This window comes from Lynx rufus, unplaced genomic scaffold (assembly GCF_022079265.1).
Source record: "Lynx rufus isolate CCGP_SWC_20201006 ecotype Redwood Valley unplaced genomic scaffold, mLynRuf1.p SCAF_4, whole genome shotgun sequence".
Lineage (NCBI taxonomy): Eukaryota > Metazoa > Chordata > Mammalia > Carnivora > Felidae > Lynx > Lynx rufus.
The window spans coordinates 61,982,715-61,996,302 of NW_025814856.1; the positions used below are offsets into that span (position 1 = coordinate 61,982,715).

The following is a 13,588-nucleotide window of genomic DNA, read 5'->3' on the forward strand; positions in this document are numbered from 1 at the left end:
GGCCCATCCTGCTGTCGCAGCCCGCTGCCTGTGTGGGAGCGCGGGGGTCTCTGGGGTCCGGCTGACCCTCTCCCGGGGAGGGACGTGCCTTGGTGAGCCCGCAGCCCCCTGGGATGCTATTGGGGGCCATCTGTACTGTCCTCTTGCTTTGTCTGGGTTGGTGCGGGGCGTTTGAGAGGGGGTGACAGGCACGCGGCTGAGCCCAGCTCGCAGCCCCTCTGAGTGAGCTGAAGGCCTGGGTCATGGGAGGTTCTGGGCTGTTCCGGTACCTGCCCGCCCCACTGCCTCTGGGAGCAGGCTGGCAGGAAGGCTGATCAATTTTAATTAGCTTTAAGCCTCTGTCGAAATAATTCTGGCTTCTGCCAGAAAAGGCACAGGAAGCTTCGATCCCTTACTGAGCGGCTTCCTCACACAGGAAGGTCCAATCCGCTCACAGGGCCAGGAGTGCTGTTATTGCCACCACAACCTGGACCGTGGGGTGAGCCCATGAGGTGTTATCACTCCCCACCCCTAGCCCTCAGAGAGGAGGAGGCTTGTCTGGGGAGGAGGAGCCCACTGGTTCGGTACCCCTGACCTGGGATGCACCCCGACATCCTGGTCCCGCTCTGTGAGCCCCTGCACCAGTACATGCTCCCTGGGCTGGACTGTGGGCACAGGAGGGCCCTCCCTGCAAGGTGCTCAGGAGTGACAGCGACCTGTGACAACGTGACTAGGTGTCCACTGGGACCAGGATCTGTGCTAGGGACTGAAGGTGACAGAGGTGACCAAACCAGATGAGTCCCCCTCCCCCACTCCAGGCCCATGACACACTCCTTGCCGTCAGGTCCTCTGGGTTAGCCAGTCACTTTCCTGGCCCTCATTTTGTCCTTTGAGGTCTCCCAGCGGTCACAGGACGGGGGCCAGGAACTGAGGATAGGCTTCCAGCCACCGGTGGCAGGTGTGTGTGTGTGTGTGTGTGTGTGTGTGTGTGTGTAGGCACGCCCGCTGCACCTGCCCAGGTCCCCATGCCTCTCCACCCCACAGAGGCGTGCAAAGGCACAGGGAAGCCCCCAGAAAAGGATCCTGGAGGCCTGGGGCCAACAAGGACTCGGGGATCAGCCACTGCACTCCGGTGGCCCCTTCCCGCACCAGCGCACTGAGCTCCCCGCCCCTCCGCCTGCAGGCTGTCCTCGGGCTGGAGCCGCCCTCGCGCCCCCAGCCCTGCAGAGCCTCTCACAGGCTCTGAGCACAGCACTCCCGCCCGACACCTGCCTACACCTTTCCGCCGCCAGGCGCGCTCCCAGAGGCCGCCCCCCATCACCCCGCCAGCCCCCGCCCCCAGCCTGCCCCCGGCCTGTTAACCCACGCGCTCGCGCGGGCAGCACCCCCAGAACAGGAGGGCCAGGGATCACACCCGGCGTGCGAGGCAGTGTCTTGGGGCTGTGCGTCCGGGATAGGGGGCGAGTCCTGTTGGAGGGAGGGCGTGCTGGAGGGGTGTAGCGCGCGTCCTGGGCGAGCGCGCGTTCTGGAAGGAGTGTCCCCAGGGGGTGGGCGCGTCCCCGAGGGGGAGGACGCAGCTAGGGGCGGGCTTTCGGCTGCCCCACCCTCGACCGCGTCCCCGGGCGCCCCCCACGCACCCAGCCGGGACCGAGCCGACCGCGCGCCACAGCCATCGGCCATGGAGACGCGAGAGCGGCGGCGCCCGCGGTTTCTGCTGCCGCTGCTTCTGCAGCTGCTGTGCGGTAAGGGGACGCGGGGTCCGGCTCCGGGACGCCCCGACCCCCTCCGGGGCCACGGGGACCCGCGGGCTTTGACTTCCAGCACCCGCGCCTGGCCGCGCCTTTGCCCTGCACGGATCCCGGCCTGCCCGGCGCGCCCGGCTCCGGAGGGGCGAGGGGAGACCCCGGCGCCGTCCCCAGCCTCCGCGGGAGGGTCCTGTCCGCTCTCCCCGGAGGAGCCGAAGGCGACCGACCGGCGCTGGGAAGGGAGGCACGGGGGGTCCTGCAGGATCTGCCCGGTCGGCTCCTCGCAGCTGCGATGTCCCTGGAATCGCCGCCAGAGGGCTGGGGACGGCCTGCCGTCGCGACACCGAGTGAGCAGAGGCGGTCGGCTGCCGCTTCCCTGTTGGGTAGTGAGCTCCCCGTCCTGGGGCTTTCGCGTGCACACCACTCTCAGGGCGTGGGTGAGAAGAATCCAGACCCCATAGGGCTCGTCCCTTCCCCGGAGGACAGCCCTTCAGTGTGTGAGCGGGACAGGGAAGGGGGCGGCTCTCTGAGGCTTCCCTCAAGATCCCTTCTCCAGCAAGAAAATGGGGCTCCAGGGAGGATACATTGTTTACGAATCAGGAATGGATTGAATGAAAAGCTGGCTTAGGAAAATTTTAGTAGAGAGATGATCCAAGATCAAGTAAGAGGGTGTGTGTGCTTTTGGGGAGGGCTTGTTTGCAGAGGCTTGCTGGGCAGGCTGCTGAGGTGAGGTGGGCAGCCTGACCCCGGGGCCGGGGGCCCAGGGCCCCTCTGAGGGGCCACTGTCCCCTGGGTCCTTTGGGGCATCAGCTTTGCCCTCTTTGGCGCATCGCCCTGGCTGTGAGACGCCAAGTTGAGCCTGTGTGGAGTCGTTGTCGGCTTTGCTGGTTTGGAACTGGCTGCAGCTGTGAGAAAGGACCGGTGAGCCCCTCGGCTTCCCAGTCTCTGGGCTGTCCCCCCCACCCAAGATGTCTGGGTGGAGGGACTGTGGCTTCGCCTCACCTCGCAGGATGAGAGCCTGGGGTCAGGTGGATTTCTGGCTGAAGGCAAGAGCCTGGTGCGTGGCGGCTTCGGGACATCGGGAGCACGTTGACTTGGGGTTGCAGGAAGCCTAAAAGCGAGCCCCCTGGACTGGAGCTTTGGCTCCTCCAGGGAAGGGAACCCTTGCTTTATTCCCAGGACCTGCTTTCAGCATGGGATCATGAAGGACCAGACCCAGACCCTACACACATCCGCGTTACCAACACGGGGCTCGTGTCTGGAGGGCCACCTGGCCCGCCCGGGGTGGGTCCGGGGCCTCCCTCCCCCGCCAGGGTGGGGCCAGGCCAGCCTCCCTGCAGACCCAGCCCAGCGCTGGTCCTGCCAGAGCCAGGGTCTTGGGAAGTGGCTGCTGGGTGGGCGAGATGCCCGCTCATGGTCACATGCCGTGTGTCAGAGGTGGGGCTGAGCTCCGGATGGTGCTGCATTGGGAAGGAGGGCCCCAGGGCTGCGACATCTCTGTGGTGTGGGAGCCCGGCCATCCAGGGAGCAGGTCCAGCTGGGGGGCCGGTTCTTGCCGGCGGAGGCCCATCCGGCACTGGCCGTGAAGGGCCGGGCGAGGAAGGTGAATTCGGGTTTCTTGGGCAAATTCCAGAACTCCATTCAGACACGGCAGCTAGTGTGGTATTGGTGACGCCCAGCTGGGCCCACTTGGCTGGGGCTCGCCCCTGCGCCCAGTCCCCGATTGCGCTCTTTGGTCCGAGTGCGAATCCCAGGGCCTCTCTGCAGCTGCTTAACCTCAAGATCGTAAGGCACTTACCGCCTCAGTTTCCCCTGGTGCAGTGTGGATACAGAAAGAGGAACCTGGGAAGGACTATTGTGACCTTCAGTTGGAGTCTGTCGGTTTAGTCCCCATACCCCGTGCCTGCGTAGGGGGACTTGGGCGTAGACCGGGGAGAGCACTTGGCAGCGCCTGGCTCACGCACCGTGGGAAGCGGAGTCGGGCAGCGGCTGTGGCTCCAGGGGCTCACGGCACCCCCAGATGGTGTGAACATAGCACCGAACATTTGCCGGTGGTAAGAGTCATGGTGTCCTCATGCCCCGTCCTCTCCTGTCACTCTGACTTGTAAGGACTCAGCTGGGCCCAGGTACCCCAGTGACACAGTGACCGCGCAGACATGGTGGCCGAGAGGTGCCTTGCAGGTCTCCTGAGCCCACTCCTCGTTTTGTAGATATGAAACCGAGGCCCGGGATGAGGAGGACCCTGCCCAGACTGCAGGGGCAGGGGCAGAACCTTCCAGAAGCTATGGGCACCTAGGGAGCATGAAGGGCTCCCATATTTCATTTCCAAGTGGCGTAAAAGGCCTTCCTCCGGGAAACGCATCCTTTAGGCTGCTTCTCGTTTCCTGGAGCCCGGGAGACCCTGAGACAGAAGGAGCACAGACCTGTCTTCTCTTTGTTTCCCCGACGGACCATTGGAAGCAGTTTTGTGTTTCATTCGAATTCCCAAGCCCGCCACTGATGCAGCCGGCGGCTCCCTGGCAGGAGGCTGCGTCTCTACCTTCTGTTATAACCCTGGCTGGGCTGTTGGGTTTCTCCGGGAGCCCAGGTTGTGCACCAGAAATGATGCCAGAGCACCCCCTCCCTCACCCAGGACACTTCTGGCTGGTCCGGCAGGTGTCCTGCGGTGCCCGCCTCGCGCAGGCCCAGGGGTGGCGCTGTCCTGGCACCTGCACAGCGCGCCTGTGGTCCTTAATGGCACGTTTCCGACCAGCCCTGCCCAAGCTCCTGCTGCTGTGGGGTATGGAGACTCTGGTCCAGGTAGGAGGAGGAGGAGGGAGGGAAGAAAGGGGGCCCAAGGGCAGGGGGAAGAGGAGAACAAGAGGGAGGAAGCGCTGAGCTGGGTCTTAGTGGTTTGACAGCAGGTGGTTAGGGCACGCTGGGGGGTCCAGGGGCTCCAGGCTTAGGGGCTCCGGGTCCAGGTCCTGGGGACAAGGGGGTCCAGAGGAGCAGGTCCTGGTGTCGGGGTCCAGTCCAGGCAAGCTCTTGCTGGGAGGTGTGGCAGTGGCTGGCAGGAGGTGACGGCATGGACCCGTGTGGGAGACTTGGATGGGATGCTGAGATGATCCCACGAGGGAAAGGCCAGGCCCAGGGATGGCTCCAAGCACCGGGTGTGGGGAATGCTGGTGGGCTTCCAGCACCCATGGTGGGACACCCACTGGGGAGCTGCAGAGAAAGGTGCCTTTGGAATAGGGCAGCAATGGGAGACAGGAACACAGGCTGGCTTCATCATTGTCCCTGCCGCGTGGCCCCTGGGGGCCTGCACTCCCCAGAGTCACTAACACCTGGCCTACATGGCCCTGGACCCGGGGCTGCCTTCCTGCCAGAAGGCTGGGCAAGTGCAGCTGGGCAGGGTGGGGGGAGGCCCGCCCTGCACACCCTGGCTCATGTTGACTGCACTTGGCTGTGGGAAAGTCACTTTTCCTGTGGCCTTTTTTTTTTTTTTTTTACATAGAGATATTTAGCATATTGTTTTTTTGTGTTTATTTATTTTTGAGAGAGAGAGAGAGAGAGAATCTAAAGCAGGCTCCAGGCTCTGAGCTGTCAGCACAGAGCCTGTCGCGGGGCTCGAACTCACGAACCATGAGATCATGACCTGAGTCGAAGCCAGACGATTAACTGACTGGGCCCACCCAGGCGCCCCTCCTTTGGGTCTTTAAACCAGGGGGATGGGGGCAGCAGGCATGATGCTGTTCCTCAGGCAAACCAAGGATGGGGTTGGCATGAGGGTGTCAAGTCCAGGCTGGTGTGACATGCCCCTGGGGGCAGCTCTGCAGGTAGGTGGCTTGGGCTGGACTCCCCATCGTGTTACTGGGCAGGTGGGTGCCCTTCCCCGCGTGGTGACCCTGTCTTTAAGTGCCTCTGAGAGGGAGACCTGACAGGACAGGGCACTCTGTGGAAATGGCGAGGCTCCTCTTGAAGGCACATAAGCCTGGGTCTTGGCTGCTGCTTGCCTGGGACCCTGTGATGCAAAGTCTCTGAGGTTGGGTTCAGGGGGAGAGCACTGGGGTTGAAGACTTGGGGTGTCTAGGAGGCTCAGTTGGTTAAGTGTCCAACTCTTGATTTCTGCTCAGGTCATGATCTCACCGTTTGTGAGATCGAGCCCTGCATCAGGCTCTGTGCTGACAGTGTGGAGCCTGCCTGGGATTCTCCCTCTCTCCCTCTGCCCCTCCTTCACTTGCACCTGCGTGTTCTCTCTCTTTCTCTCTCTCAAAATAAATAAACATTAAAATAAAGAGAAAACTGCCCTGGGAAGCCTGCACACCAGTCTGGCTTGGGAGCCACCTTTCCAACCACACTGCCTCTCTTTCACCCCTAATAACCACGGACACCCACCCCCTAAGCACAGTGCCTTCTGACTTCATGGCCTCCTATCTATACTAGGCACTTTCCCACTGTTCTTACTGATTTTTTGGTCTATTCATTTGTTCTGTAAATTGTTGAGAGAGGAGTATCAAATTCCCAGCTATAATTGTGGATTTCTCATTTTTCCCCTTGCAGTTGTGTCCATTTTTGCCTCCTGTGTTTTGATGCTGTTATTAGGTGCATACATGTTTAGCATTGCTGTGTCTTTTTGGTGAATCGAACCATTTATCATTATGAAAGCCCCTCCTTATCTCTGGTGATATTCTTTGCTCTGAAAGACACTTCGTTCAATACTCATATAACCACCCCACCTTTCTTTGGATTAGTAGCAGCATATGTCTTCTCCCATCCTTTTCCTTTGAATGTATTTGAGTCTTTTTATTTAAAGTAGGATGCTTGTGAACAGCTATGGTCGGGGCTTGTATATTGATCTCATTTAACAATCTTTGTTTCTCAATTGGAGTGGCTAGACCATCGACTCTAAATCTGACTATTGACGTGGTTTGGTTTAAATCTATCATTTTTACCATCAGTGCTTTTTCTCTTCTTTTTTCATCTGTCTCCTTTTGGACTTAATTTTTAAGAAAAACTTCTCATTGCCTTGGCCTCTTCACTCTTCCCTTCCTCTGTCCCCCCAGAAGTGCCCTTGTGGTCATGGGCCCACCCTCTGTATGACACACAGCCCCTCCCTGAGCCGGCAAGAGCTTCTGGGTCTGTGTGGTGGGAGCATCAGGAGGACTGTGGCCTCCCATGGGGACTACCTGGCCTGCAGGGCAGAATCGGAGTGGTTCCGAACCTGCCTTTCCTGGTAACAGACATTTCTTTTGCACTTCCTGCGCTTAGAGGGAGCAGCACTCGGTAGAACACGTGACCATAACTTTGCGCTGCTGCCCTCAGGACCTGATCATTCATTCATTCATTCATTCGTTCTCTCGAAAAGTCTTTTCGGAATACCAATGAGGCGCTGGTGGTTAGGGGAGTGAGGGAGCAGCCGGCAATTATCAAACACCTACAGTAATGACATGGTGAAGACGGGAGCCTCTGTGGGCACATGACTAACGCCTGTCAGCACAGCCCCCTTGTGCAGCACGGCCTGTTTCCCTCACTTTACAGATGGGGAAACTGAGGTGAGCTGGTGACCAGTGATGCTGGGTGTGAGCGTGGGTCTGCCCGGTTCTGGGTGTGGGCCTTTCTCCTGTTTCCTTCCCCGTGGTTTCTCCTGCAACACAGTACCCTGTGCCAGGACACACACGACAGGGCCGTCCGTCCAAGCACGCACATACACAAACACGCATGTATACATACACTCACAGATACCCGGACACAGGTGGCAGGGCTGTGTGCACACATACACGTGCACACGTATGCACACACCCCAGAACACACACTGCAGGGGTCATGGGAGGGAAGTTTATGAGGGGGGCCTGACACTTGGAAGGGTGCCTGGGGAGGGAGGGTGGCCGGTCCTGAAGGATACAGGTGGGCACTGTAGGTGGGGAGATGAGCTGGGGGAAGGTAGAGGTGGAGGGATCGGATCTGGGGGCAGAGGTGGGGGGAGGGGTATGCTGGGAATCCTGGGGGAGCCTGGGGGGAGGGCGGCCAAAGATCTGGCCTCAGCTTTTGGAACATGAGTCCCTGTGTCACGTTGGCCCTGGGCCTCATGCAATCCGGGGCACTGGTTCACATGTGCAGGGCCCCTGCCGATGCCCTCATAGTCTTGGACGGTCAGCAGACCCTGCGGATCTTTCTGGGGACATGCTCTGGGCACCCTCGGCCCTCGAGCTGCAGTGGGGCCTCTCTGCCATCCCTGATTGGTGGGACCCACTCCCCACCCCCATCACACCCCTGTCTGTTCTCGGCCTCCTGGACCCCCAGGAGGTGTATCCCCTGCCCTCCCTTGACTTGTCTCCCCACCCTGTGGGAGGTCACAGCCATGGGAGGTTCTGTCTTGGTGACACCCATGTGGAGCCCTTTTTGCACTGGCTTCCACCTCCTTGGGCCACACGGGAGGCCAGGTGAGGGAGGAAGACCCAGCTGCCTGCAGGGCGGGGTGTGGGGGGGATGTCACAGGAGGGCCCCAGGGTCACCTTGCAAACCATTCCTAGCAGTGGAAAGACCACACTGTCCCCTCTTTAGGTGGGTGTCTCCGAGTGGGGGGCTGCAACGAGACGCGCATGCTGGAGAAGCTGCCCCAGTGCGGGCAGGCTTTCGCCGACATGATGCACACAGTGGACGTCTGGAAGTGGTGCCACCTGTCCGAGTTCATCGTGTGAGTGTCCCGGTGCCGTCCCTGCTGCCTCCTGGCCCTCCTGGCTGCAGCCCTGCATGTGCCACCCTTCTGTACCCACCCCTGCCCTCCTCTGCCCTCCCGGCCTCGGCCCTGCCCCTGTCACCCTCCCCTGCCCTCCTGGCGGTGGTCTTGACCCTGCCGCCCTCCCCTGCCCACCCCTGCCCGTTCTCAGCAGGTGCAGAAACTTCACTCTGTTTGGTTCGGGAACAGTTCCCTCACACCGACTGTGCCGGTCGGTGCAGGGGGTGTGGGTGTGGACCTTGCCGCCAGAGCCACTGTCTGCCGGGGCACTGGGCATGGAAGCCCCTAGAACAGCCGTTGGGGATGGAGAGCGGGGGGGTGGTTTGGAGGAATACGGGCTGATGCAGCTGAGCAGACCCAGGGCTCCTAGGGAGGGCGGGGGCCCCCGGCAGGCATGGGGCAGGGACAGCGCAAGACCGTGGTGGTCGCCAGCAGAGCGGGAAGCTGAAGTGGGAGGGTGCAGGCAGGGTGGCCGGCCCATCGCTGACCATCTGCTAGGAGGTAAAAGCCAGCGTGTCTTGATGTTTGATGCAAAGCGCGATCCCAGGCTCCTTCTTGTCCTGGGAGCCCTGAGGAAGCTTCTGGAGAAGGAAGCTCGGACGTCAGGCTTGGAGTGGACACATGAGTAGGGCCAGGGAGGGTGAGATGTCACCGCTAAGGCCTCGACGAGGTGGTCAAGGAAACATCCAGCCCTGGGGCCAGAGGACAGGGCCGGGGGCCATCTGGAGTCGGAGAGCCAGCGGGAGCCGACTTCCCACACCTGCCAAGCCCGGCCCCACGCCAAAAGGGGGGCTGATCCCCAGAGCCCTGAGTGGGCAGCACGGCACCTGAGGGCCATCTGGGGAGCCGCTGGGGGTCCAGAGCCCCTCACCGAGGCTTGTCCTCCGGGCTGCTGGGACTGAGCCGGGAACCTGGGGAGAGTGGCTGGTGCCCTGCTGGACCCAGGAGGTGACCCCTTGGGTGAGCCTTCTTTTCTGACACGTAGGGGAGCGGGGGTCCCCTCGGAGGGCCCAGTGGAGCCCGGGAAGTTTCCAGGCAACCCTTTCCCAGGCCCAAGCGCCCACCTGCCGTGGCCCTTCCTGGTTGGGAACCTCCCATGGGACAGGAACCCGAGACCCTAGTACAGCAAGAGGGGTACCCCAAGGCCATACTAGTGCCTCAAAGACAGAGTGACAAGCAAGAGAGGAAGTGCTCCAGACACAGAAAGAGCCACTGGGAGTGAAGCATGGGGCTGAAGCTGAATGTGGGAGGAAGTCTCCCAGGAAGCAAGGGGCGGTCAGGGGCCAGCCACCAGGCCTGGTACCCTGGGGGCAGGAGTTCTAGAAAGAGAGTAAGGAGACACAGAAGGAACTCAGGGACACTGCCAGGCGGGGATGTGGGTCTACAGACCCCAAGGGCTCTCCGGGCACCAAGGGCGTGGACCAGGGAGTGGGCCGCGAAGGGGTAGGGCCACGTGTGCAGACAGACAAGAGCAGGCTGGACACACGGGTGAGGAATCAGGCCCCATGCAGCCCTGGAAACCAGGAGATGGCGGGCCGGGGCTTCGGAATTCTAGAATGCACTTCCCAGCCAATCTGTCCTCACGAAGACACCGTCAGACACGCAGAGCTCCTACCTCGTGTTTCCTGGGCACCTTTGCTTAGGCACAGGGGTGGCTGTGCCCCCTCCCCCCACAGATGAGTGCAGAGTGGGAGAGAGAGGGGGAGCCCCCGAGGGGCCAAGGGGTCCCAGGGGCAGCGAGCACGAGGGGTGGAGGGCGGCCTGCACCAGGGCCTTCCATGTCTGAGGTCACTGCTCTGTGCCTGCCCTGCAACCAGCTCGTGGAGGATGGAGACTCCCGCCACCGCGTCCCTGTCCACCCTGTCAAGGGGTGGCCGCTATCGAGGTTTCCAGATGCCCTTCTCTGCTGCCTCTGAGCAAAAGCACAGGCAGCAAGGAGCCAAGCAGGGGACGTGTCTGCCTGGTGGGGGAGGGCATCTGCGGGGAGCTTCTGGGCTGTGTGCGCCCCTCTGCCGTCTGGGCTACAGCTGCACCCCGGGAGGGGAGGGAGGCTCTGGGAGCCGCAGCAGGGGGGGACCGGGGAGGCCCTGGGTGACGAGGGGATGCGAGGACGAAAGATACTGAGCAAACACCTTCTTCCTTGTGAACAACACCCCCAGTTCTGTGTCCAGCCTGAGCCGGGGCTGGTGAGTTAGGGCTTGGGGCTGCAGGGATGGCAGGAGGCCGGGAGCCGTGTTGTCCACAGCCCTCGTCGTGTACCCAGCCGACTGGCAGCGTTGAGAGGCAGCAGGCGGGGCATTTTGCACGTGGCCCTTGTGAGTTGATCCACGGAGATGGGTCCTGTGCTCAGCTCTGCGTGCACCTGCACGTGTGGCCCCTTGGCTACCCTACTGGGTACGTCCTAGGAGCCCCACTTACAGAGGAGAAACTGAGGCTCAGGGACATAAGAAATGTGGCTGGAGGAAGCCTGTTTGGTGCACTGTTCCCAGCTGCCCTCTGGGGGCGTGGGGTCGGGCTCCACTGCCTGTGTCCCTACCTCGTCTCGGCGCCCCCCCCCCCTCCCCTGGAGCCTGGGGAGGGTGGTGGTGGCCTTCTGGGAGGCAAGGGAGTCAGAACACAGGGCTCCTGGCAGACCCGGGGACGGGGGCTGCTCCAGGCAAAGGCCTTGGCCGGGTGTCAGGTCAGATGCCTCCCGGGCGGCAGGTCGCTGAACCTGGACATGCAGGGGATGGTCTGGGGGTCCTGGGCTTCCCGCGGACCTGTCCTGGGCACATCCCAGGCTCTGGATGTGATTCAGGCCGTTCCCTTTGCTTCCGGCTCTCTTTAGGCCTTGTGGGCTCTTCCTCGTAGGCCTTACCTGGTGCTGGCAGGAGGGCCGGGCGCCGGGAGGGCCTGGCCAAGTGGGTCTGCTGCCCCCATCTCCTGTCTCTTGGGCAGATGGCGTCTGTGCAGGAAACTCCTTGTGGGAAGCAGTTCCTTCCTGTTGGTGGCTCAGGCCAGGCCACCTTCCCCAGGACAGTGCGGGGAAGCAGGGGATGGGGTGCAGAGCCTCAGGCCAGCCTCACCCCAGCCTGCACTCACCCTCCAGCTCCCGCCCTGTATGCAGGGCTCAGCCAGGCGGCAGCACGGGCAGTGGACAGAGCGGGTGCACCCCAGCAGGTGTCCGTCTGGCCTTCTCTCCAGAGCGTCTTGGATAGTGGGTGGCAGTCGAGGCCCCACCTCCAGAGGCCACTCGTGTCCAGGGCCAGGCGGGTCCTGGTGGCTGCAACTTGTCAACTGTTAGGAGACCGTCCAGAGCCCGCCTACTGGACAGATGAGGCTTTCCCTGGGTGGTTTGCTGATGAGGGACAGGGAGGCCCGTGGGGGGAGGCGGCTCCAGCCTGTCCTGTCTGAGGGGGCTGTCCCCTCCTGACCTGGCAAATGAGGCAGCTGGTGCTTGGCCTCAGAGAGACCCTCCCCTGGGGCTCAGAGAGTGTCCAGATGATGAGGACCCTGCCGGTCGTGCAGCGTCTGCCTTGGAGAAGGGGCAGGCCTGTGTCCTCTGGGCAGACCTGGGAAGGCTCTGGGGGCTCTCGGCCTCATGGGGAGCCGGTCACCACCTGAGGTGTGGGCGGGACTCAGCCTTGGGGCTTCCTTGCTCTGGCTGCTCTTTGTTGAGATGCCAAGTTCGGGGTTGGGCTGGAGGATGCCGGGGTCTGTGCAGAGGTCATCGCCACTGGCGTGGGGGCATCCTGCCAGGCCAAGTAGAGCACAGCTGTGCGCCTGGGGGAGGCGTTGAGGCTCGGGGAGAGTGGGGCTGAGCCCCGGGGCAGAAAGGTTTGTGGCAGGGCAGGGTCCCCTCACCCTTGCCTCTGGGCAAGAAGGTAAAGAATGGATGCCTGGGTCCCAGCAGGTCTGACAGGGCCCGGAGGGCGCTCCTGTCTCTGCTGTCCAGACACACCTCCTCCCCCGGCCCCCTTGGACTGGGCCCCCTTCCCCTGCCCTCCTCCCCCTGGCCCCCTGGGACTGCGCCCCCTTCCCCTGCCCTCCTCCCCCTGGCCCCCTGGAACCGTGCCCCCTTCCCCTGCCCTCCAAGGTTAAGGCCGGCAGGAGGGGGCGCAGGGAGCCGGGTGGTCACTGCTCTGCCTCCGCAGGTACTACCAGAGCTTTACCAACTGCACCGAGGTGGAGACCAACGTGGTGGGCTGCTACTGGCCCAACCCCCTGGCGCAAGGCTTCATCACCGGCATCCACAGGCAGTTCTTCTCCAACTGCACGGTGGACAGGGCACACTGGGAGGACCCTCCAGACGAGGTCCTCATCCCGCTCATCGTTGTGCCCGTCCTGCTGACCGTGGCCATGGCCGGCCTGGTGGTGTGGCGCAGCAAACGCGCTGGCCAGCTGCTGTGAGGGCGCCCTGAGGGGCAGGGGGAGGCAGGGCGGGGGGGGCCAGAGAGCCGGCGGAGGCTGCGGCGGCCCCCCCCAACCCCATCCTGTCTGGCTACCTGCGAGCCTTATGTGGCTCACCCGGGCTTGTCCTCTCCTGGGCCTGGGAAGAAGGCACACCGAGGCCGGAGCTGTGCAGGGAACGATTGGCTGCTGCTGCGCCCTCCGCCCGCGCTGGGCTGGGGCCTCCAGGGTTTCCGGGCCCTCCTGACCCCTGCCCAGGCACCCTGCCCTGACCCCAGCCCCGGCCTGGCTCGGACCGCACCTCCCAACCTGAGCTCAACCCCTGCGCTGACCCACCCCCTGTCCTGACCCCACCCCCTGCTCTGACTCCCCACACCCCCCCCCCCAGCTCTGACCCCACCTTCTGTTCTGACCCCACCCCTGGCCCTGATTCCACCTCCTGACCTACCCACCCCCTGTCCGGGCTTCACCCTATTCTGTCACTGCTGTGGGTCCCCTGTCCTGGCCTGCCCACCCCCACCTGCACTGGGTGGGGTAGATTGTCAGCTGGGTGTTTGTACTGCTTGGTGCCCTGTGTCTGAGTCCTCCTGGCTGAGAGCCCATGCTCATTCTGCGGCTAGAAAACCTGAGACTGAGGGTCAGGCCGGAGTCCCCTGGGGGCCGTGCACCGCCTGAGACCCCCTGTCTGCACCCACAACCAGAGACTGGGCTGCGGTGGGTGCAGGCCTCCTTCTTAGGCCCCTGCGAACCAGGCCTTCTG

The 13,588-nt window shown here is 62.7% G+C and overlaps 1 protein-coding gene across 1 annotated transcript; it reads left to right on the forward strand.

Moving 5' to 3' along the window:
* The first annotated feature begins 1,657 nt into the window (after window positions 1-1,657).
* On the forward strand, window positions 1,658-12,828 carry RAMP3 (receptor activity modifying protein 3). The gene is made up of 3 exons (XM_047094709.1): window positions 1,658-1,721; window positions 8,265-8,397; window positions 12,573-12,828. The coding sequence occupies exons 1-3, from the start codon at window positions 1,658-1,660 to the stop codon at window positions 12,826-12,828; spliced, it is 453 nt and encodes a 150-aa protein (XP_046950665.1).
* Window positions 12,829-13,588: the final 760 nt, after the last annotated feature.

Coding starts and splice junctions, on each gene's coding strand:
- RAMP3 (XM_047094709.1), top strand. CDS start 1,658: ATGGAGACGCGAGAGCGGCGGCGCCCGCGGTTTCTGCTGCCGCTGCTT. Junction 1,722..8,264: donor GCTTCTGCAGCTGCTGTGCG/GTAAGGGGACGC, acceptor TCCCCTCTTTAG/GTGGGTGTCTCCGAGTGGGG. Junction 8,398..12,572: donor CACCTGTCCGAGTTCATCGT/GTGAGTGTCCCG, acceptor CTGCCTCCGCAG/GTACTACCAGAGCTTTACCA.